The 22,448-nt window shown below is 38.6% G+C and overlaps 1 protein-coding gene across 3 annotated transcripts in view; it reads left to right on the plus strand.

Annotated features, from left to right (window-relative positions):
• The window catches only part of SLC4A4 (solute carrier family 4 member 4), a 362,767-nt gene that overhangs the window by 203,630 nt on the left and 136,689 nt on the right, over positions 1-22,448 (plus strand). For all 3 annotated transcript variants that reach the window (XM_061420424.1, XM_061420421.1, XM_061420422.1), the window contains exon 7: positions 9,519-9,595. In XM_061420424.1, the coding sequence (XP_061276408.1) occupies positions 9,519-9,595 (77 nt within the window). The remainder of the gene's footprint in view (positions 1-9,518; positions 9,596-22,448) is intronic.

A 22,448-nucleotide genomic window follows, 5' to 3' on the forward strand; every position in this document is an offset into this window, starting at 1 on the left:
CCCATATGCTATGCTAAGTCTCTTTAGTTGTGTCTGACTCTCTGCGACCCTATGGACGGTAGCCCACCAGGCTCTTCTGTCCATGGGATTCTCCAGGCAAGAATACTGGAGTGGGTTGCCATGTCCTTCTTCAGGGTATATTCCTGAGCCAGGGGTCGAACCCACATCTCTTGTATCTCTTGCATTGGTAGGGGGATTCTTTACCACTGTGCCCCCTGGGAAGCCCATATACATTTATTACTATCACATGTAGTCTTGAAAATTATTATAACTGTAAAGCATTTTCCTTTTCTATTTTTTATAGCATTCTATCCACATTTTATGGATAGAGTATCGTCTCAAATCTCTTGCAAAATAGTAAGAATCTTTATTTAAGTTTTCTAGATTATAATTCTTTTATTGAAGTTGTGTTTTGGATGTGTGTGTGTTTAGTCTTGGGCTTCCTCTCATATATCTGATAATTCTCAATTGTTCATTTGTATTCAAGTAAGAGGATTTGTATTCAAGTAAATCAATGCTAAAGGAAATCAGTCCTGAATACTCACTGGAAGGACTGATGGTAAAGGTGAAGCTCCAGTACTTTGGCCACCTGATGCAAAGAACTGACTCATTAGACAAGACCCTGATGCTGGGAAAGATTGAAGGCAGGAGGAGAAGGGGATGACAGAAGATGAGATGGTTGGATGGCTTCACCGACTTGATGGACACAAGTTGAGCAAGCTCCAGGAGATGGTGAAGGACAGGAAGGCCTGGCCTGCTGCAGTCCATGGGGTTGCACAGAATCGGAGACAACTGAGCGACTGAACTGAACTGAAAGAGGATTTGTTTTAGAGTGAGTAGGAAATGTCATCCTGTCATCCTGAATGCTAGAAAGCAGAAGATTTTGCTATGAGGTCCAAACTCCTGCTCTGATTGTCTGGTCTTTTCTAAATCCCACTTCAGCAATGAACCCTGTGGTGTAAATGCCTCAGCTGCTGGGTGTGCACCCACTGGGATGGTAGCAAACTTTTGGTGCAGTGACTTTCCATGAACTCATCCCTTTCTGCTTGCATCTTACTTGGGCCTCCATTGGACTTGGCCTCTTCCAGTGTGGCGCTTCTTCAGTGTTTTTCATGGAAGATCTCTTTTTTGACTCCATGACTTCCTGCACATATTTCACACTGTAGTTTCTATGTAGCACAAATAGTATCAAGTTCTAATACTCTTTTTTTTTCATTCCCTCCCTCTTGATCCACTCTCAGGTTCTAATACACTTACCTATTCTTTTGCTCCTAGAAAGTTTTTGAAGTCTCTTGTCTCTGTTGTCTATTAATTTTTTTAATTGATGTGATTTTATAATTTTTTGTTTTTAATCTGTTATTTTAAAACTATCTAGGAAGGGAGAAGGATAAATGCATTTACCAAGTCATATACTAAGTTGAATTGGTAGCTTTCTTAAATTGTTTTAAATTTAGACACTTCATCAATTCAGAGAACTTCTCCATTAATTAGTGAAATTTTTACTATGTCTTGGATCCAGTATCAACATACAGATATAAGGGAGTCCAAATTAGGAAATCTGACACTGTTACATGTGCTTGGAATACTGTGGCTGTGGGGACCTATCACAGGTTCTCAATCTGATGAGAGAGTATTTAGTAAAATCACTTTGGGTCATGAAGATAGTGAGATGTTCCTTTCCTTGATTCTTAATCTTCCCTTGATCTTTCTAACTCACCCTATTACTAAGTAGCATAGTCTTGCTGACATCACTGTTCTTTTCTTTTTCTACTTTCATGAAATACGGTGATGAATTATTTTCTGTGCTTCCACCTATATTCTTTGTACAGGGTAACTTTTGGTTCACCGTTTTATGTTTGTGTGTGTGCATGCACACAAGGGCAGGTGACACAAAGACTTACAAACACTATATGTAATCACAGGGACCACAGATGCCCTGAAGTCCTTTATGGAGTCTTTCCTATTTTAGTAAGTTTTTTAGTCCTTGTTTGTTTCTGAATGTTTCTGCAACTGATTAGAGATTTTTCAAATGTCACGTGTATATTGTGTGTGCACAGAAAGAGAATGAAATGCCTTTAAAAAATTTAACTACGTATTTTAGATCATAAAGTGAAGTTGCTCAGTCGTGTCTGACTCTTTGAGAACTCATGGACTGTAGCCTGCCAGGCTTCTCCGTCCATGGGATTTTTCAGGCAAGAATACTGGAGTGGGTTGCCATTTCTTTATTCAGGGGATCTTCCTGACCCAGAGATCAAACCCGGGTCTCCTGCACTGCAGGAGGACTCTTTACCTTCTGAGCCACCAGGAAAGCCATTTTAGATCATAATAAATATTTAATTTTTATTTTAGATCATAATAAAAATGAAATATCCAGTGCAATATCATTGGATTGGGAATGGGAGTCACTCTGGTGAGAGGATTTTGCTTTTGCTGGTTGAAATTTAAAAAGACTTAGAAGAAATGAAGGCTGTGTATTCAACATTAAGATGTTGAAGCCCTAACACTGAATCTTGGGAAAAGCCAACAGAGTAGTTCAGAAAATTCAAAAACACAGAAAATAGGGTCAAAGAAGTTGAGGGTGGGTAGATTATCAAGGGGCATGTAGACAGCAGAGATCTCAAAAAGATAGAGAATGGTCTTTAAAACAGAGAATAGTCTTTGTGTTTGCACTGCCTTGGCCTCTGCTTTCTTCCATTTCTCTCTGTAAGGATGTCTTCTCCCTCATCCTTGCCCCACACATTAGGGATGACTTCAGCTTTTGGCTAGAACTTGACTCATGTACTTCCATAGTTATCTGGATCTTTTGATGTCTTCTTCCTTCCTCCAAATTTGCTTTAACTTTCCAAACCAACCTCATTCTTTGTCTCTGTTCCCCAGGCTTTTCTCTACCCAAGGCTGTCCTTTCCTTGCAGTGCATCCTGACACCTTCCCTGTGTCTCTTCTCATTCTCACCTGATTCTTCCTGCACACAGTGTGTCTCTTTCTCACAGTTGTTGCTTCTTACCTCTCTTTCTACTGCGGACTGACAGGCATTTAGCCAGTTCGGCAGTGTCTTTCCATTCCGTTAGTTCTGGGCCAGCTACAAACTTCTTCCTTATTTACTCTAAAGCTTTCCAAGTCTGAAGTTTCTTGGAGTCTGCACATTGCATCTCCCTCCATAGGAAATAGACTTTGAACAGTAGTGTTTATAGTAGTAACTCCAAATGGAAGTAAAGTGATACCCAGTTGCTGTTATTCATTCATTCACAAATATTTATTAAGTGCCACTGGTGCCAAGCTCTGGGGCTGTAGCTGTGAACAAGACAAACCAAAGGCCTTGGCTTTGTGTTCTTGGAGTTTACATGATATTAAATCATGAGCAAACAACAGAAATCCTCTAAATAAAACAAAATAATTAAAAGTTGTACAAGCGAAAATATCCAAACTGATTTTCTGTTAGTTATGAGATTCTTTCAAAGAGCTCTTACTGATAAAATTTTAAATGTTCTTTAGTCTCATATTTATATTTTAAATATTTCTGCATTTTATTTGGAGGTGGGCACTGAGAATGGGTTGGAGGTCTTGATGACATGCTTTTTTTTAAAATTACTTTTGGTGGGGACAGCTCTTGGTGGTCTTTTGCCATGGAAGACTAGGAAACTGATCTGACAGAATTCAAGCTTATCTCAGCCATTCCTTCTAGAAGGACTTTCTCAGTCATACTTGTTATATCTCAACAGATTTATTATCCCTGTCCTGTTATATTCCTGTTCTTAGTGGTTAACATGGGAAGAAATTGCAAAATTTCTTGAAAGGTGGAAAACCAGTATGGAAATAGTGGCTGTAGATAACTGGCTGTACGTTCATTGTGGAATCTTACAAACACTTGGCTATGACTGTGACTTAAGACATTCAGAAGTGTGTAGCATTATTGCTTTTATAATTACTTTGCTATTGCTTTTAGTATCCTTTCTCCTTTTTCACAGAGCTGTGGTTTCGGGCTACTATTCAATCACTGTGGCAAGCAGAGTAGCTGAGTTGAATATTTTTCTCCTTTACTTTATGAAAATGAAAAAGTAAAGACATGCAGACTCCATCTTTGGGAGAAGCTAAATTGGAAACCAAGAACATTTTTGGCTTAAACCTCCTTGGTGATTTTATATTGCACCTAATTGCCATAGAAATAGGATATATCTTTTGTGGTTGTACATTATATTTTCTCTTCATTGAAAATGATGAAGTTTATATGTTTATTTATGTAAATAACATAGAGAGACCAATCCCACCCCCCACACCCCTAGATTGTTATTAAGAGATCTGGATTTAAATTGACACTTGCTGTGTGATCATGAACTTGAAGTTCATTTTGTTTTTGTGTAAGTGGTAATAATGATACTGATCTCAGAGTGTTTATCTGAGGATTAAGTAAGATAATGTAAATTAAACTACTTCAGTTCAGTTCAGTCTCTCAGTCGTGTCCGACTTTTTGCAATCCCATGAATCGCAGCACGCCAGGCCTCCCTGTCCATCACCAACTCCCAGAGTTCACTCAGACTCACGTCCATCGTGTCAGTGATGCCATCCAGCCATCTCATCCTCTGTCGTCCCCTTCTCCTCCTGCCCCAATCCCTCCCAGCATCAGAGTGTTTTCCAATGAGTCAACTCTTTGCATGAGGTGGCCAAAGTACTGGAGTTTCAGCTTCAGCATCATTCCTTCCAAAGAAATCCCAGGGCTGATCTCCTTCAGAATGGACTGGTTGGATCTCCTTGCAGTCCAAGGGACTCTCAAGAGTCCAGAAAGATTAGTTGACCCTTAATCTTAGATATATACATCTTAAAGTAGATTTGTTATGTCAACATAGGGGGAAAAAGTATCAGTGAGTCAGTGAGGTGTACAGAGAATATATCCTATAGTCTCATTATGAGGGTATGAGATGGGGAGGTCAGTTTATGTGTCTGTCAATGCATCACATACATATTTACATTTTTACTTAACATGTACATGTATAAGTATCATCATTTTTCTATGCTGTACATTCTCCTACCTCTTTTTATAGTATCTAACAGATACAATTGCAAAGGACTTTATGAATTGCTACATGTGTGCTAAAGAATAACAATGATTTTCAAACTTTGTACAGAATGTAATTAATTTTTATAGAAGACAGTATGTACCTGCCAAGTGGGTACTTTGAAAATGAAATTGTTTTCGATTGTGTGAAACTGCTTGAAAATGTGCTCCTCCAAGCTTTCTTTTTCTTATGGCCAAAATACAATAATATGGAAATTATTATGATTATTCACTCAAGGCTGGTTCTTCTTTTTCTGTTGTAAAAATCAGATTTGAAAAACACAAAATTGCTTTAGACCAAGAGCAGTTATAAAACATTCATTTGGCCTGTATATTAGAAAGAAAGGCCTACTGGTGGTGGTTGTTGTTCAGTAGCTGAGTTGTGTTCAACTCTTTGCAGTCCCGTGGACTACAGCACCCCAGGCTCCTCTGTCCTCCACTATCTCCCAGAGTTGGCTCAAATTCATGTCTGTTGAGTCGGTGATGCTATCCAACCACTGCATTCTCTGCTGCTCTGAGCAGATGCATCTTTACCTGCACAAGAAGCAGCATACTTTTGGGTACATTTCTATTTCACCTTTTTGATTCACAATGACATTTGCTTCTGCTACCCCCACTCCCTCAATATTGCAGTATATTGAGTTTACATTAATAGGGCAAAACTCTAGAAAACACTGACTTAGCCTGACAGTGTGTCTTATTGACTATTGGGTACAGATTATCCATGGTAGAACATTGTTAGGGACTCTTTGTGTAAGTTTCCCAGGTTTGCTAAAGTGCCACACGGAAATTTCTGATTCCCAGGTATAATCTGGTTTGTAATCTCTTGACCTTGCCTTCTTTGATTTGGGTGATGTGTTTCTGGAAAAGGCTGATTAAATAGTGAATTCCAATAACAAAGTTATTCATTCAATGTGTGTGTGCTAAAGTCACTTCAGTCATGTCTGATTCTTTGCAACCCCATGGACTGCAGCATGCTAGGCCTCCCTGTACCTCACCATCTCCCAAAGTTTGCCCAAGTTCATGTCCATTGCATCGGTGATGTGATTCAACCTTCTCATCCTCCTCTCTGAGATCCTTCTCCATGAGATCTTCCCAAATCAGGGATTGAACCCAGGTCTCCTGCATTGCAGGCAGATTCTTTACCATCTGAGCTACCAGGGAAGCCTATTGATTGTGTAGGTGAAGATTTAGAGGAAAGGCTGTGTACAGTCCTTTTTGTGTGTGTTTATGTGGCAAAGAAGCTAACTCCATGATTTACTTGAGATGTGACGGTTTTGAGCAATGGCTTGCAGGAGGACAAGGTTATCAGATCTGCCTCTTTTGCTACTTTAATTTATGTATGTTTCATGCAGTTCAGTTCCAACTAGGACACACCCTGTGGTTAAGAAACTGGTTTATTTAGAGTAGTGGTTCTCCAGCTTTCGCTTGCTTCAAAATCATTTCAAAGGTTTGGTAAAACCCACCTTGCTTGGCCCCATACCCAGCATTTGATATAATTGGTCTGGGGTGAGTCACAAGAATTTGCATTTCTAATACGTGCTCAGGTGATGCTGCTACTGCTGGTCTGGGGACCATACTTTGGGAACTACTGAGTTGGAACATTGGGAAGCCTTTGTCTTTGGTTCAGGGTGTTGTGGAGGGCAGAGGTGGAGAGTTTACTAGGGAGGGAGGTGGAAAAGGTGCAAGAATGCTGATCATCTTTGCTTAAGGTTTACCTAGAAGTGTTGACTTCTGAATTCTTTCGGTGTGTTACAAAGTTAAACATCAGTGAAACTGTTAATATTACTTTTATTAATGAGAATCAGATAAAGTTGGGAGGGACAATGGATGTGATTGTTTCTAACAGTGGCCTCTTCTTCCCCATCTGCTTCCTGCATCTTCCTTGTTCCTGTGCCTTTTCTATGTCCCCCTGCCCCCCCCCCCCCCGGGAGTATAATACAAATACAGATAGTTATCCTGTAACTGTCTTTCAGAAACAAGAGAAATGCAGCAGTGTATGAGCTTTCTTGGAAAAGTTGTAACATCAGTCAGGATTACCATTATAATGGAAACCTTACTTGTTTGCTTCAGATTTTGCCGTCTATGGGGTCGCACAGAGTTGGACACAACTGAAGTGACTTAGCAGCAGCAGCAACAGCAGCAGGACAGTGCTTGGGTGAAATGTACCTTCGCAGTATTTATGAAGAATTTCCAGTGTAAATCAATGAGTTTAGAATTTTGCCTAGAAGATTTAAATTACATAGTGAAAAATTGCTTTCAAATTCATTTCGGTATTCATGCTTATATACAATTTATTTAATAATTAGAAATCAGTATACCTATTTATTTACATAAGCTGCTTTTAATTTAGGATTGCTAAGGCTTCATTGCTTTAAGAATATATAATTCAGTAAGTTAAGTCAGATAGAGAAGGAGAAATATCATATGACATCCCTCATATGTGGAGTCTAAAATGAAATGATACAAATGAACTTACTTAAAAAACAGAAAGAGACTTACAGACTTAGGAAACGAACTTATGGTTGCTGAGTGGGGAGGGATAGTTAGGGAGTTTGGGATGGTCATGTACACACGGCTATATTTAAAATGGATAACCAACAGGGACCTATTGTATAGCACATGGAACTCTGCTCAGTGTTATGTGCCAGCCTGGTCGGGAGAGGGGTTTGAGGGGAGAATGGATATGTGTATATGTGTGGCTGAGTCCCTTTGCTGTTCACCTGAAACTACCACAATATTGTCAACTGGCTATACTCCAATACAAAATAAGAAATTTAAAGTTCAGGGGAAGAAAGAATAAATAGTTCAGTTGTTTTTTCTTTTGCTTATGTAGGTAGAATCTTCACCCATTTAGTTAAAAAAAAAAAAAACTGGTTTTGTTTTTTAATGTAAAGTACAAAATTGTATGTACTCATCAATTCCTGTTAGTTTCTAGCCCAGCATTATTTGGGGGCATTCATGTTTGTGCCTGGCGTCTTTTGTATTGAAGACCGTAGAAACCTTGTATGCAGTTCAGAGAAGAAAATGTGGCTTTCAAAGAGGTTCTTTTAATTGTGCTTGTAAAGCAGTTTTTCAGATGTTACTTTCCTTTGAAAAATGCCCTATACTTAAATTTTCCTAGAATAAAGCATCCTACCAGGTAAAGGGTTTAAGAGATCTGGACCATGCTTACTCAATGAAATGCAGCAGAGTGGAAAATAATTCTGGTTTTGCCAGCTCTAGAAAATTGATCTAGTAGTTAAAGACAATTATATTATTTAATGAGCAGCTGTTATATAGACATTAAATTATTAGGAGTAGATTTTAATCTTTGATAGAATTTTGTGTTGATGTTTTGGCCTGAAGAAATGGAAGTCTGTGATCTGAAGAATTATATGGAAGCAAGCATGAAGCTGTGTTCGAACTTGGGTGCTTGTTTTTCAACCCTTGTCCTTTTAGTGTGAAGACCAGACTGAGTCAGATCGCTGAGGATTAAATGGGGAACACATTACTCAGCACCTTGCAGGGGTGGGTCAAACACCCTGCCTTTGAAAAGTTATTCTTTTGCTTAGTAAGCCAAGAAATTTCAAGTTCACCTGCAAAATGAAAGCTCAGTATTTTGTTGATTAACCAGTCTATTTGAAAATGGTTCTCATCTAGATGACCCCCCGCCCCCCACCCCGTTCTTGTGTGATTGTATCTGAAGTCACTGGTTGGATTTTATCTACATTGGTTTATTTTATCTACAGCCAGTGGATTTTATCTACAGCACCCATACTGCTGTGGAGCTTGTTGCCCATGGAATATTCCTGATAAAATCTGTCCCTTGACTTGAATGAGAAGTTTGGCATATTAGGGAGGAAGATGGGGTATGCTTATTTTAATCTGGTAAATGAGAATGCAGGAAGTAAGGGGAGCTGTGATAACACTGAGGAAAAGTATAGGGTTCCTGGCTCAGATGCCCACTAAGGAGAAATATTCTTCATAAAATGTTAGCCAGAGAATGGAATACAGATGGTTTGGGGGGTTGATCAGAGCAGGTGGTGCCTAGGAAGGACTGCAGAGGCTGACGGAGAGGAGGTCCAGGCCTTTTGTCCTGGGGCCAGCTTTGCTGAAATAAGGAAGGAGCCCACATCTATAGGCAAAGAAATAGATAGATTAGGATGTGTGTAAAGGGCAGGCCAGAACCAGGAGTAAATTTATTTTTATGTGTATAAGTTTTACACCTTTCTTTCAAAGCTGAATTTATCTTGAAATAAAGCCAAGAAAGAAGACTTAAACAAGGTCTTTGAGATATTTTTTGTTTAACCATGTTAGTTCTCTCACCTTACTTTCCAACTCTGGAAAACTCTTTGGGAGAGTCCTAACACAGCTCAAGCACCATCACCATTCCATCATCATCTACTAGCGTTCATGAAGTGTACAACCAGAAGCTTTGTGTTTTTGACAAGAAGTCTTGAATGACGGTCTCCTTCTGTTTTTACAGGTAGCCCAGCCATGACCCACAGGAATCTGACTTCTTCCAGCCTGAATGACATTTCTGATAAACCAGAGAAGGACCAGGTAAGCCAGGAATTCTTGCTTCTTTAAAGTGTAAGACAAAGTATATCTAGAAGATGCTGGGAAGAGATGAGAAATGGTGGTTTCCTAACTTAAATTGAACCAATATGTGTTGATGGCTTTTTTTTTTTCTCACTTCCTTGGAAAGAAGGGGAAGCAGTTTGTGAAGGGATTTGAAGTCCAGAAAATAAGAGTTAGCTTAGTCCAGAGATCTTCACTTGGGCAGTTTAAATGTTGAAACTGTAGTTCTCTCAGCTTTAAGATAGTAATAATAACTCCTACCTCAGGTTTATTGTAGTGCTTCAATAAGGTAATTTATGAAAAAAGTGCTCTGGTGAACTGTGAAGGGCTAGGGAATGCTGTCTGTTGTGAATTTTGGGGGGATACTTCAGGCAAAGGTAATGATAGTCTTGTTAGCTGTGTATTTGCTTATTAAAATATATGGTAAGTAACCCGTTTGAAATGAAAAGCAATTAAGTTTTGAACCTCAGTATGTTTTCTTTTAAAAAGAATATAATAGAAACTGGATCATTTTCCTAGTTGAGTGAGTATCTGGACTTGAACTAGTTAAAAATGTGACTAGGTATAATTTTGTACTTTGTTGTCGTTCAGTCGCTCAGTCGTGTGCAACTCTTTGCCACCCCATGGACTGCAGCACACCAGGCTTCTCTGTCCTTCACCATCTTCCAGAGCTTGCTCGAACTCATGTCCATCGAGTCGGTGATGCCATCCAACCATCTCGTCTTCTGTCATTCCCTTCTCCTCCTGCCTTCAATCCCAGCATCAGGGTCTTTTCAGATGAGTCAGTTCACATCAGGTGGCCAAAGTATTGGAGCTTCAGCTTCAGCATCAGTCCTTCCAATGAGTATTCAGGACTGATTTCCTTTATGACTGGTTTGATCTCCTTGCAGTCCAAGGGACTCTCAAGAGGCTTCTCCAGCACCACGGTTGGAAGGCATCAATTCTTTGGCACTTTTGTACTTTGCATTAAAGAATAAAATGAGTTATTTGAGCTAATGGGTTGAAAATTCTACTTGAATAAATAAATAAATCTCAATTATATATTCCTAAGGCAATGACACCTTGTTTACAACCATGTTTCTCTTTAGACAGATTTTCAGACCTTAGTGAATTCCCAAAAGTACTGGAAAGGTGAAATTATGTTCTTTCTTGTAAAGTGACATTGATTTCTTTATTCTCCTTCTAACCACCTTTGGAATAACCCTGTCCCCATTTTCTCCTAATTCAATACATTTTTCATATTATTGTTCTTATCTTTCCCCTCAGGTCAAAAGCTTATACTGGCTTCTATCAAGTTAAGTTCAGAATATGCCAACTTTGAAGATTCTCTGAAATCTGGTGTAATCTTTCTCATTTTAACTTACCTGTGTTTCCCAGAAGAGAGACTATGCTTTGGTTAGGCTTAATTACTGCACCGCCCCCCCCGACCCCCGCCCCAGCATTGAGATTAATTCTTGACTTCTAAAGTTGCCACCTACTCTTAAATACTAATATGGATAGCTCTCCTTCCTACCATTGGCCTACCTCTTGAAATACCGTGGAGGATGATTGTCTAAACATTGAATGCATTGGTAGGATCATAACAGTACTGAAAGGGAAAACTCAGTCCACTAGGACTTGTTGAGAATTTTACTCAAAACTATTTTGTACATTTTGGCTCCAACGATTGACAAAGCAGCATTCTAATTATGAGATTTATTGGAGCCTTGATACAGGATAAGGAAGTTAGGAAAATCTGGGTTGACAATTTCTTAGGAAGACTTCTTTTACTCGAGACAGTTCTCTTGTCAGGCATTTGTCAATAGCTGCTGCTAAATGTTGAGAGAAATTTCTTACGTTCTTGGTTGTCTTCATATCTGAGCATATACAAAAGAAATTTGATGGGTTAAGATGTTTATTACATAAGATTTTGATTCCCATGTTAGAAGAAATAGGTTGGAACATTATGATTTAGTTGATTTAACTAAATAAAGCCTGTGTCGTCCTTAAAACCAGAATCTCTGATGCCTATCTCCAGTGTCTCCTATTCATCAAGGTTCATATGATGTTGAAACCAGGAAGATTTAATTCAGGAATTTTGTTCTTTTTGTTTTCAAAGCTAGAAAATGCAGGTGATGAGTATATCATTATAAAGAGCAACTGTCCATCTTCATTTATCTAATACAATAGCCATCGTTCATCCAATGAACCCTTCATCCCCTCAAAGAGAAAGAAACTTCATCTTTGCTTCCCACCAAAGAGTTTGAAGAGGCACTTTGTAACTGACCCATGATCTCCTCTATAATCAAAAGTAGAGTACAAATGCAAACTAATATTTCCAGTTTATATACCTACAGTCTTATTAACTTCCAATACAAAAGCTCCAGGATCATTTTCTGGTGAGAAGAAGAAAATAGGCTTGCTAAGAAGATGAAACCCTGGCACACACACACACACACACACAAAACCCTGCAATAAACTTGGGCTTTTTATTTTTTAGCCTGCTTTTTCTCTGTTTGGGTAGGAAAAAAGGTTGCCAGGCTCAAATTTGTTTTGAAAAAGCTTTTATAATTAATTAGCCAATGTCCTGGAAATGGTCTTGGCAGTAAAGTCAAACTTGTTCGGTATGCTTTTCCAAGTTGGCCCAAAAAACTTGCATCCAACTGGAACTGAAGTTTTCTGATGGACTGATTATTCTGCCTGGATACAATTTGAACAGTTGCGATGGTACCTCACAGCTTCCTGGAGCTATATAACTTCCCAGTAGCACAAGGAATGGATTTAATGTTCAGAGATAGGAAGAGAAGCAGAATTTCTCTTTCTGACAGCTACATAGTGACAAAATTTGAGGGCATATTTTTTATGAGATTCTGTTTTGGGAAAACAGAAGAAACAGATCTGTGGGCTGCACTTTTTCTGTCTGGCTTTGCCAAGCCTAGTACTTACGATTTCAGTAGCGGCTGCTTTATTGAGAAATAGCTCACAATAGTTAATGGCAGAAGAAAGAGCATCGCCAAAATTTAGATGATGCAACGCTTCAACAATATTCCAACTTGGATGTTATATTTATTAGGCAAAAAAAAAGAAAACACCTGGGGAGAAGTAGATTAAAAAAATACACCTGGAGCTCATTGACTTGTAAATGTACATAAATAATCTCTATTTTGTTGCTATGGAGAATTTTTTTTCTTCATTATCCAGTTATCTTCCCCAATTACCTTAGACTGATTTGTTTTTCTACTACCTTTTATTTCTTTTCTGTTTTTGAAAAAAAAAATAAATTCTGTGGGTGCTTATCAAATGCAATGGTTTAGTTATAATTTTCATGTGAGTATGGAATCATCTGTGAGAATAAGAAAATTCCTTCTTACTATTTTACCTTGTAGCTTTAACTCTCTGGAGGAAATACTGTGCTCAGTGGTACAATGACTTTTTAATTTATTTTTATTTTTTATTTCCTTTTGTGTTTTTTAGATTTTTTTTTTTTTTTTTTGTGTGGATCCTTTCTTTTTTTAAGTGCTTATTGAATTTGTTAACACTATTGCTTCTGTTTTTTATGTTTTGGCATTTTGACTGTGAGGCATGTGGTTTCTTAGCTCCTCAACCTTAGATCAGACCTGTACCCCCTGAAGTGGAAGTGCAGAATCTTAACCACTGGACTGCCAGTGAAGTCTCTACGATGTCTGTTTTAAAAGGGCTTTTTTTTCATGTTTATCAGTAATGCAATAACATCTCACAATTACATAAATCTTAAGTGAAATCACAGTCTGTAGATTGCAGTGAAAGTAGTAGATAAATGTCTTGCAGACGCTTTAGAGAGACACTTCTGCACACATACCCTTGTAACTTCTTAACCAGTCATCACTTCCCTGATACTGGTTATTTAGCCAGCTTACCTGAGAACTTATCCATAGGTTTCCTGGTGGAACTGGGCCTAACATTAATTTCTAAAGGGTACTGTAATCAGTTTTTGCATTATCTTTAAGTACACTATTATCCTTAATATACTTTGTGATCTCTATTTTTGAAATCCTGATCTGTGTAGAGATAGACCTGAATTAAAATTTTTTGTCAGGGAGTAAGAGGATGAAATCAGTAAACCATGTAGAACTTTGAAACTGCTCAGCCATGACTGTCTTAAAATGGAATCTTGAAAGATACATCTTGTGATTGGACATGCCCCTAATCCTTTCTTACACATTGGAATATAGTAGCGAGTCACCCTGGTGGCTCAGATGGTAGAGTCCACCTGCAATGCAGGAGACCTGGGTTTAATCCTAGGGTCAGGAAGATCTCCTGAAGAAGGGAATGGCTACCCACTTCAGTCTTCTTGCCTGGAGGATTCCATGGACAGAGGAGCCTGGCAGGCTACAGTTCACGGTGTCTCAAAGGGTCTGACATGACTGAGCGACTGACACTTTCACCTAAATTCAGCTGAGATGATGCTTTCATTATTTTGATTTCCATCCTGAGGCTCACATACAGCTTCCCTTAGCGTTCATAGCTATTTCGTATTCATAGTGATGGAAAAGTACAATAGCACCTGCTTTTCTGTTTTCAGCACTCAGACAGAAACCCCTCTGTTTCACACAGAGCACGGGTGGTCTTGCTCTGCTCCTCAGAGAAGGCACAGCGGTGGGGAAGGGCTTGTATTTGCTCATGTTATGATACTGTCTTTTGCACGTGTTCAGGGACCGGTGAGACACTGCTGGGAAAGCTCCAGATGGAATCACATCTGTGAAAACCCGAGAAGAAAGGCACGTTGTGAGGAGGTAGTTACAGTCATGAGATGTGCTTAGTCACTGCGGTGTTAGTAACTGCAGAGAGGGTCTCTGTGGCTGCAAGTTTCCTTTGACCAGGAGTCCTTGATGAGAACTGGCAACACCATGGCACTGGTTATCTTTGGAGCCCCTTTCCCAGGGGTTTAGCCTGTCACTGAGATAGTGAACAAAACTGATGTTTGTCATTCTCTTTTCCTTCTCTACAAGAAATTTAACCTTCTGTAGCCTCCTCTTCCCACCTTGTGTTCTCTCCCATATTCCAAAAGAATTAACAACTAATTATTAGTAGAGTTTGAGAAGCACAGATATTCATACTGATTTTAAGAACCCGTGTCCCAGTTGAAACTGACAGTTGAATTTCCCCATTTTCATACTGTTGTGTTTCCTGTGAAAGCCATTTATCTCGATCAGAAAGCTAGCCTTCATTTAAAAACAGATTATGTGTCAGCTTGAAAGTGAAGTAGATAAACTTGTCTCAGGTAATCTAAGCTCTATGTTGTGTTTTCAGGTGAGAAAAGGAGAGATCTTTTGTAAAATTTAGAACCATGTAAAATTGAAAGCCAGCTGCAGCAAATTTGAACTTCTTAATCACCCCATAATTGTAGGCTGCTGAACTCACTGATCCATGTAAAGAGTATATTCTGTGCTAGCAAATGTTCTTGGTGGTAGGGTTCCAGAGGTAAATGAGACAGACAGATCTTTTGACACTTGGAACTTCTGTGCTTCAGGGGACAGATAGACAATAAATAACAAAGATAAGTAAATAAACAAGTAGGGTAATGTTATGCAATGCTAAGTGTTATCTAGAAAATATAGTAGGATAATGTGGAGACGTACAGCAAAGCTGGTTTAAGTAGGAGGGTTACCCAGAGAAGAGACGTTCTGGGCAAAGAGGTTTCTAGGCTGAATGTAAAGCAAGAGGAGAGCCTTGAGGCAGGAATGAGTGTGCTGTATTCAAGACGGAGGAATAAGAAAAATTCCAGAGTGACGAGCAAAGGAAGCAGGTATGCAGAGGTAGATGAGGCCAGGGAAGTACACAGGGGAACCTTTTAATTGTATTCTAAGTACCAAGAGACACTATTGTGGGAATTTTACCTAGAGAGTGGTGTGTTCTGATTTACTCTGAAAAAAGATCACTGAGAATAGTGTGTGATGGGGTGGAAGAATCTGCTAATGTTCTGGATCATCTGGTGTTGTTCCTGTAATTAAACACTGGATGAACACCGCAGTGCAGTAAACAGCTCAACAGACAAGAGCCAGTTTCTTAATGGGTTGAGCCGTAGGTGTCAAGACCTTATTCCTATCAACAAATCAAGTTCTTCTGTACCATGAAAGTATTATAAGGGAGAAAGTGAGTTTTCTAGTTAGCATATTTTCCATGCACTATTAATTAGATTTAATTATTAGTTACTATTAATAAAAATTAGAATGTTTTAATGCACTAGAAGTGAATGTAGGCCACTGAGAGTAGTGAGACTGAGTTTATGAGTGATTGTTTATGTGCTCTTTTTGATATTGCCTGGTAAAACACATGACTCATGAGGCCTTCACCAGAGGTCTCTCTAAGAATTTAATGGTGATAAGCAACTTACTTCTTATTGTTCTGAAAGAGGCATCAGGATGTGCGGACAGAGCGGCCTAAGGGGTTCCTGAGCCTTGATCTCACCTGTACCTGTGAAGTGAGTGTTAGTCATGCAGTCTGACTGTTTGTGACTCTCTGGGACCCTATGGACTGTAGTCTGCCAGGCTTTTCTGTCCATGGGATTCTCCAGGCAAGAATATTGGAGTGAATAGCCGTTTCCTTATCTAGGGGCTTTTCCCAACCCTTTCCGATCAAGGGTCTCCTGCATTGCAGGCAGATTCTTTGCTGTCTGAGCCACAGGTACCCATGAAAGAATCTAAGAACTCCAGGAGCACCACAGGGCAATCCCGTGTTCACCATTGAACAAATGGCATTGCCGGGTTTATATGCCTTAAGTGGTTATCTGGCATGTTTTTTTATTTAATGTCACTTTTTTTCTCTTTTCAGTATGTAGCAGTTTGCTGTATCCCAATGCAAAGAATACACTTAGATTGCAGAGTAGTGGAATGCCATCAACAATTATCTTTAACGGATGTCTGCTCTCATGCCACATATCACCTACCTCTGATCAGAACGTCATTAAAAAAAAAACCCCCAAAACACCTTTTTTCCCCCTTGAAAGTGGAAAACCAGAAAGCAATAGTCCCTTTTGGTAAACACCCTAAGGGCATGTTTAAAAAACCTTTATAATAAGTGTAACTATAAACATTGACTTATTCTTTACCTGCTGTAGTAACATTCTATTATCTATAGTGTTTTTTAAACTTTAGTTTTTTTGATTCATAGTAATACTAAATTGCTGTAAAAATTCAAGCAGAACAAAATGAATAAAATAGAAAATGAAAGTTCACAAATTCTCACCCTCAAAATAACCACTATTAGCAGGTTGATATAGTCTTCTAGACTTTTTCTAGACATAAAAATGTATATGCTTACTTATATAAATTACAAATGAGATCATATTGTTCGGGAACTGGATTTTTTAGAAACCTAACAATACCACAGACATCTACCTTGTTTTCCTTAAAGGCTACATAGTGCACGTTTCATTTAAATAATCTGTTAAGAGATATTTACTTATTTCTTTGCAATTACAAGCAGGCCTTTAAGAAATATCCTCATTGTAACTGAGTTTTTGGGGGTTTTTTTGCGTTCTTTCATGAGTACTTCTGAAGGAGAAATTTTTGTAAGTGGAATTGCTGGATCACCTTGTATTGCCAATTACCTTCCCAAAAGATTATGTCAGTTTCGTCCTGCGTCTTTTAAACACTTGAATAAATCTTTCTCACTGCTGGGATACTGTTTGCCAGTCAGATTTGAGTTTCTCCTTTGTGATTCACTCCACTAAAAGCTTAGCGACTAAATTCAAGTGAAAAGGATCCCAGTTACTAGCATCTGCCTCCTACTTCACTTTGGGGACTTTTTTTGCAGAAGCTGAAAATATCAAGGCTAAAACTGGGTTTATTCTCCTGGTCTAATTGGATCTCTGAGCTGGCTAATCCGCCTTGTATTTTGAGGTAAAGAGGTGAGAAATACAGTGGTTGTAGACTTGGCCGCCTTTGTGTTTCTGATTGCTTCTCCTTAAGGCGAAGCTATTCTCAGCTCTGAGAGACACCCTGTGACTTTGTGAGAATTTCCTTGGCAACCAAAAATGGCTTCCTCTTAAGAGCCCTTCTTGGTGGTCAGCATTTGGAACAAAAAGGAAACTTGCAAGAAGGGTTGAACAAGTATTTTTTTTGAAGCCTTATCCAGCACATTTGCAGCTTGGCCCTGCATTTCTTTCCTCTTCAGTCCTCCACCCTCAAGAGAATTCTAAGTGAACTTACATACATACTGTAAAGCAAGTTAAATGAAAATTTACGCCTTTATGAGGAGTGTTGTCATCTAGGATAACTGATGAAAAGATCAGCAGATCATTCATTACATGTTGGGAGGTATTTGCAGATTTTGCTGTTTCCTTACTTCCCTTGCAACAGGAATCTCTAGAGTAGATTTACAAAGAGGTCAAGCCATGGGAGGAAGTGTTTCTTGCTCTTCTTCACAGAGAGAAGGGTTTCCCACTGTTTCTGGCTCACTTGTCTGAGTGGTCAGTGGTAGTTGATTTTTTCACCTCCATAGAATCTCATGATCTTATCAGTTACCAGCAGAGTTTTCTGATAGCTCTGGGTGTTACCACCAATGGTCTGGTTTCACTCCCTCGTATTGAACTAAAATGAAAACTACCATGCTTCTGTTTTCTGTGCTGCCATGTTAAAATGGTAGCAGTGCTTCTTTCTACAGTCTGAAGGGCAGTGGTTAATCATTCCCAGTCAATATTACTGCCTAATCAGTGTTCAATGGATATGCATAGAAGAGGCTAGAAGTAATCAAGTCAATTTAGAGGACACCATTGTAATTTCAGTATCAGTGGCACTTTTGACCATTCGGGGGCTGTCTCTGAAAGTGATGAGTCTGTCTGTTCCTCTCTAAAGAGTAATTAATAATGACAGACATACATTCAGCACTTTTTTATACTAGTGCTTTGGTTGGTATTATCAACCCTGTTTTATATTAATATGTTGGTAAATTTAAGGTACAAAGACATTAAGTAGTTTTTTCTGAAGTCAAATAGCATCTGAGTGGTAGCACTGGCCCTGGGGTTGTGTTCTCAACAAGTACAGTAAATTCTGCTTCTTTGCCTTATGGTCTTTTTTAGATCCTAAGCCCCAGGTGTTTGATTGATAATTTATGACTTTAGGTTTGTCTTTGGGGCACGCATTGTGCTGAATAGGCTAATCACCAAAACTGTTATTAAATAAACCAACAATTTAAAAAAATTCTTGAGTCTTATGGTGATTGGATGTTTCTGCTGCCACAGTGATTAAAAGACTCTGTGAATTAACTGTTGTATGCTCATATCCTGAGTGGTATTGGTGGAGGTCAATGAGGGCTGATAGAATAAAAATAAAGTAAAAAATACGATTTCAGAATGTGAGTTTATATCTAGATGAAGAGACTGAATAACCGTGTAGTGCTGACAGTGAAGTGCAGCAGTTCAGGGAAAAGCAAGATAAATAACTGTGTGGGCCAGAGCTGTCCATCAGAGAGGAATGAGAGATTTTAGAAGCATCTTTTCATTTTAGAGAACATAAATAACAGAAGATAAGAGTTTCAGCCAAATAAAACATTCTTCATTGGGGAAGGAGTTAGGTAGAAAATGTAAGAAATACATTGGAATGTAACTTGCTGCAGTTTACCAGGTACAAGTGAATGACTTGGTTTATCCAACAATTGGAATATAATGTGACTTTTAAAATTCTTTGAATAATGGCAGTAACCCCCCAAATTTGATGAAATACAACAGGGTTTCAATGTTAACCTTTTAAAAACTTTTTAAAAATTATACTTACCTGTTCAGTTCAGTTCAGTCACTCAGTCATGTCTGACTCTTTGTGACCCCATGCATCGCAGCACGCCAGGCCTTACCTGTAGAATTAGCAAAAGTAGATTATATTAATTAATCAGTTGACTTGTTCACAGACCATGGTGGATGCTCATTTGATTGACAAAATTTTAATTGTGCTTTTAGAAACACCCTACAGTCTCTCAACTTTCAGGCTGTTTGGTATTATATTTGTTCTTATTATGGATATATGTTCACTTCTATGTCATTAGATCTGATAAATAAATATCACTGTAACCTTCACTTTTTTTTTATGGTAAAGCAGAAAAAGCAATTATTATTGAACTGTTTTTAAAGCTGATCATAGGAATAGCTTTGAAGACTTAAATAAGCATGTTGTACCTTAACTCCTCTAAACCTGTTTCCTGATTCATAATAAGGTTTTATAATTCAGTCTGAACTGCCTTCTTCACAGAGTTGTTACATGAAAAAGAATGTGCCTAGTATACTTTAAATATTATATAAATTTTAATTTATCTCCATCATTTTCATTGTTTATACTGCTTTGGGGGCTTTCCTGGTGGCTCAGACTGTATAGAATCCACCTACAATGCAGGAGATCTGGGTTCAATCTCTGGATCGGGAAGATCCCCCAGAGAAGTGAATGGCTACCCACTCCAGTATTCTTGCCTGCAGAATTCCATGGACGGAGGAGCCTGGTGGGCTACAGCCCATGGGGGTCACAAAGAGTTTAACATGACTGAGCGACCAAGCACATACACACACATACTACTTTTTATTTTTGGTTTTGTTTGACAGGAAAGTTGGTTAGGATGGAGTCAATTTCATTTTAGATGTCATTCCTCACTTCTCAGATTTACATTGCTAATCTGGCTTTTTGGGGTTTCATGTTCTTAGCTTCCACACTGCTCCGCTCGCACACCCATGAAACATGTCTGATTTGCCTTCCATGGATAGTGGTGCGGCACACACATTTCTGTTGGACCACATGTGTCTTTTCCAAGTTCAACCTTTCCTTCAGGATCTAAGTCAAGTGCCACTTTTTCCTTACATGCACCCTTGGGTTTTCTGACTCATGTTAATTATACCTGTCTCAGGGAGACCTGGGTTCGATCCCTGGGTTGGGAAGATGCCCTGGAGAAGGGAAAGGCTACCCCCTCCAGTATTCTGGCCTGGAGAATTCCATGGAGTATACAGTCCATGGGGTTACAAAGAGCTGGACATGACTGAGTGACTTTCACTTTCTCAAATTCTAATACCATTAAGCACTTAGTGTTTGTCCATTCACAGGGACTCACTTGTTTGTTATTGTTTTTTATATGAATATCTAATGTTATTTATGGGGTGGTAGTGGAAAGGCACAGAGAAGGCAATGGCACCCCACTCCAGTACTCTTGCCTGGAAAATCCCATGGATGGAGGAGCCTGGTAGGCTGCAGTCCATGAGGTCACTAAGAGTCGGACACGACTGAGTGACTTCACTTTTACTTTTCACTTTCATGCATTGGAGAAGGAAATGGCAACCCACTCCAGTGTTCTTGCCTGGAGAATCCCAGGGACGGGGGAGCCTGATGGGCTGCTGTCTATGGGGTCGCACAGGGTCAGACACAACTGAAGCGACTTAGCAGCAGCAGCAGCAGGGGAAAGGCAGAGAGTTTGGGGTAGAGGGAGAGGCAGGAGTCATGGAAATTGTTGATGTCAAGATGATGATGGCTAATTGGGGGAGAATCAGCTTCTACTTATTCTTTTTCTCAAAAAAATCTTTTTTTTTTTTTAAAAGCTGAGAAAATGACTGACTCTGAGAGTTTCTCAGAGAAAGATGATTTCTGAAAGTATTGTTAGGGTCTTATATTTTCATTCTGGCAGCTTTGAAAATTAGTATTTCTTATCGTGAGCGTTGACAGAGTATTTCATTAGGTTAATCAGTTGCTTGAAATGAACATCCTTGCCCGTGTCATACATTAAAATTTTTTTCAGCTAGAATAACCATATAAATGGTAAATTCATGTATACATTTTTTTTTCTCATAATTGAAAGCTCAGTGAACATAGTTACCTGGCTGATTGACATAGCTTACAGAAAACACCAAATATTTTTCTTTTCCTTTATTTAAAACAAAATACAGTTTATCATGAGGACATATTGGAAAAGTCAACTGTCAAGCCCAGAAAGATGTTCCATTGCAAGATGACATGGTATTGCTAAGTTTTCCCAAGCAGAGACTATTTCAAATTGTGGACTGTCCAACACTCTACTTTTAGACATGAGTTACTTTATTTTGCATGATATGAAATAGTGTGAAATTAGGTAGGGGTGAGGCATATCAGACTTGGGAAGGATTTATCATTGACTGTGATTTATTATAGAATTTACTAGTTTTATACATTATTGTTTTTTACAAGATATTGAATATAGTTCCCTGTAGTATACAGTAGGTCCTTGTTGTTTAATGTTTTATATTCAATATCTGTCAATGCCAGAGTCCTAATTTATTCCTCTCCCCCTGTTCTCCCTTTGGAAAACATAAATTGGTTTTCCATGTCTGTGAGTCTATTTCTGTTTTGTAAATAAGTTAATCTGTATCATGTTTTTAGATCCCATGTGTAAGTGATACCCTATTTGTCTTTCTCTGACTTCAGTTAGTATGGTAATCTCTAGATACATCCATGTTACCAGAGATGGCATTATTTCATTCTTTTTATGGCTGAGTAATAGTCTGTTGTATATTTCTACTCTATACATTGTTATAACTCTGTTTCACTTTAAATTTTTATTATAATTTTGAGTCCAGGAGTGCATTAAGGTAAGATCCAAGTATATCATTAAAATTTAAAAAGACAAGTCAAGTTGAAATACAACTATGTATCAGGATGACATGTTTTCAGAAAAATTTGTGGTCAGAGGTGAAAGAAGTTTCTCTTCTCATAGTGCCTTTGGCCGCATTTCTCTGTTTCTCACATGATACTTACAGATAAAGTCTGTTTCCATATCAGCTTGTTTATGACAATGAAAAATAAGCAAAGTAATTTCAGAAATTTCAGTGAGTAGCCTCTGCATTGAAGTTTTGTATGAAGAAAAACTGGGTGCATAA

The sequence above is a fragment of the Bos javanicus genome, chromosome 6 (assembly GCF_032452875.1).
Source record: "Bos javanicus breed banteng chromosome 6, ARS-OSU_banteng_1.0, whole genome shotgun sequence".
Taxonomy (NCBI): domain Eukaryota; kingdom Metazoa; phylum Chordata; class Mammalia; order Artiodactyla; family Bovidae; genus Bos; species Bos javanicus.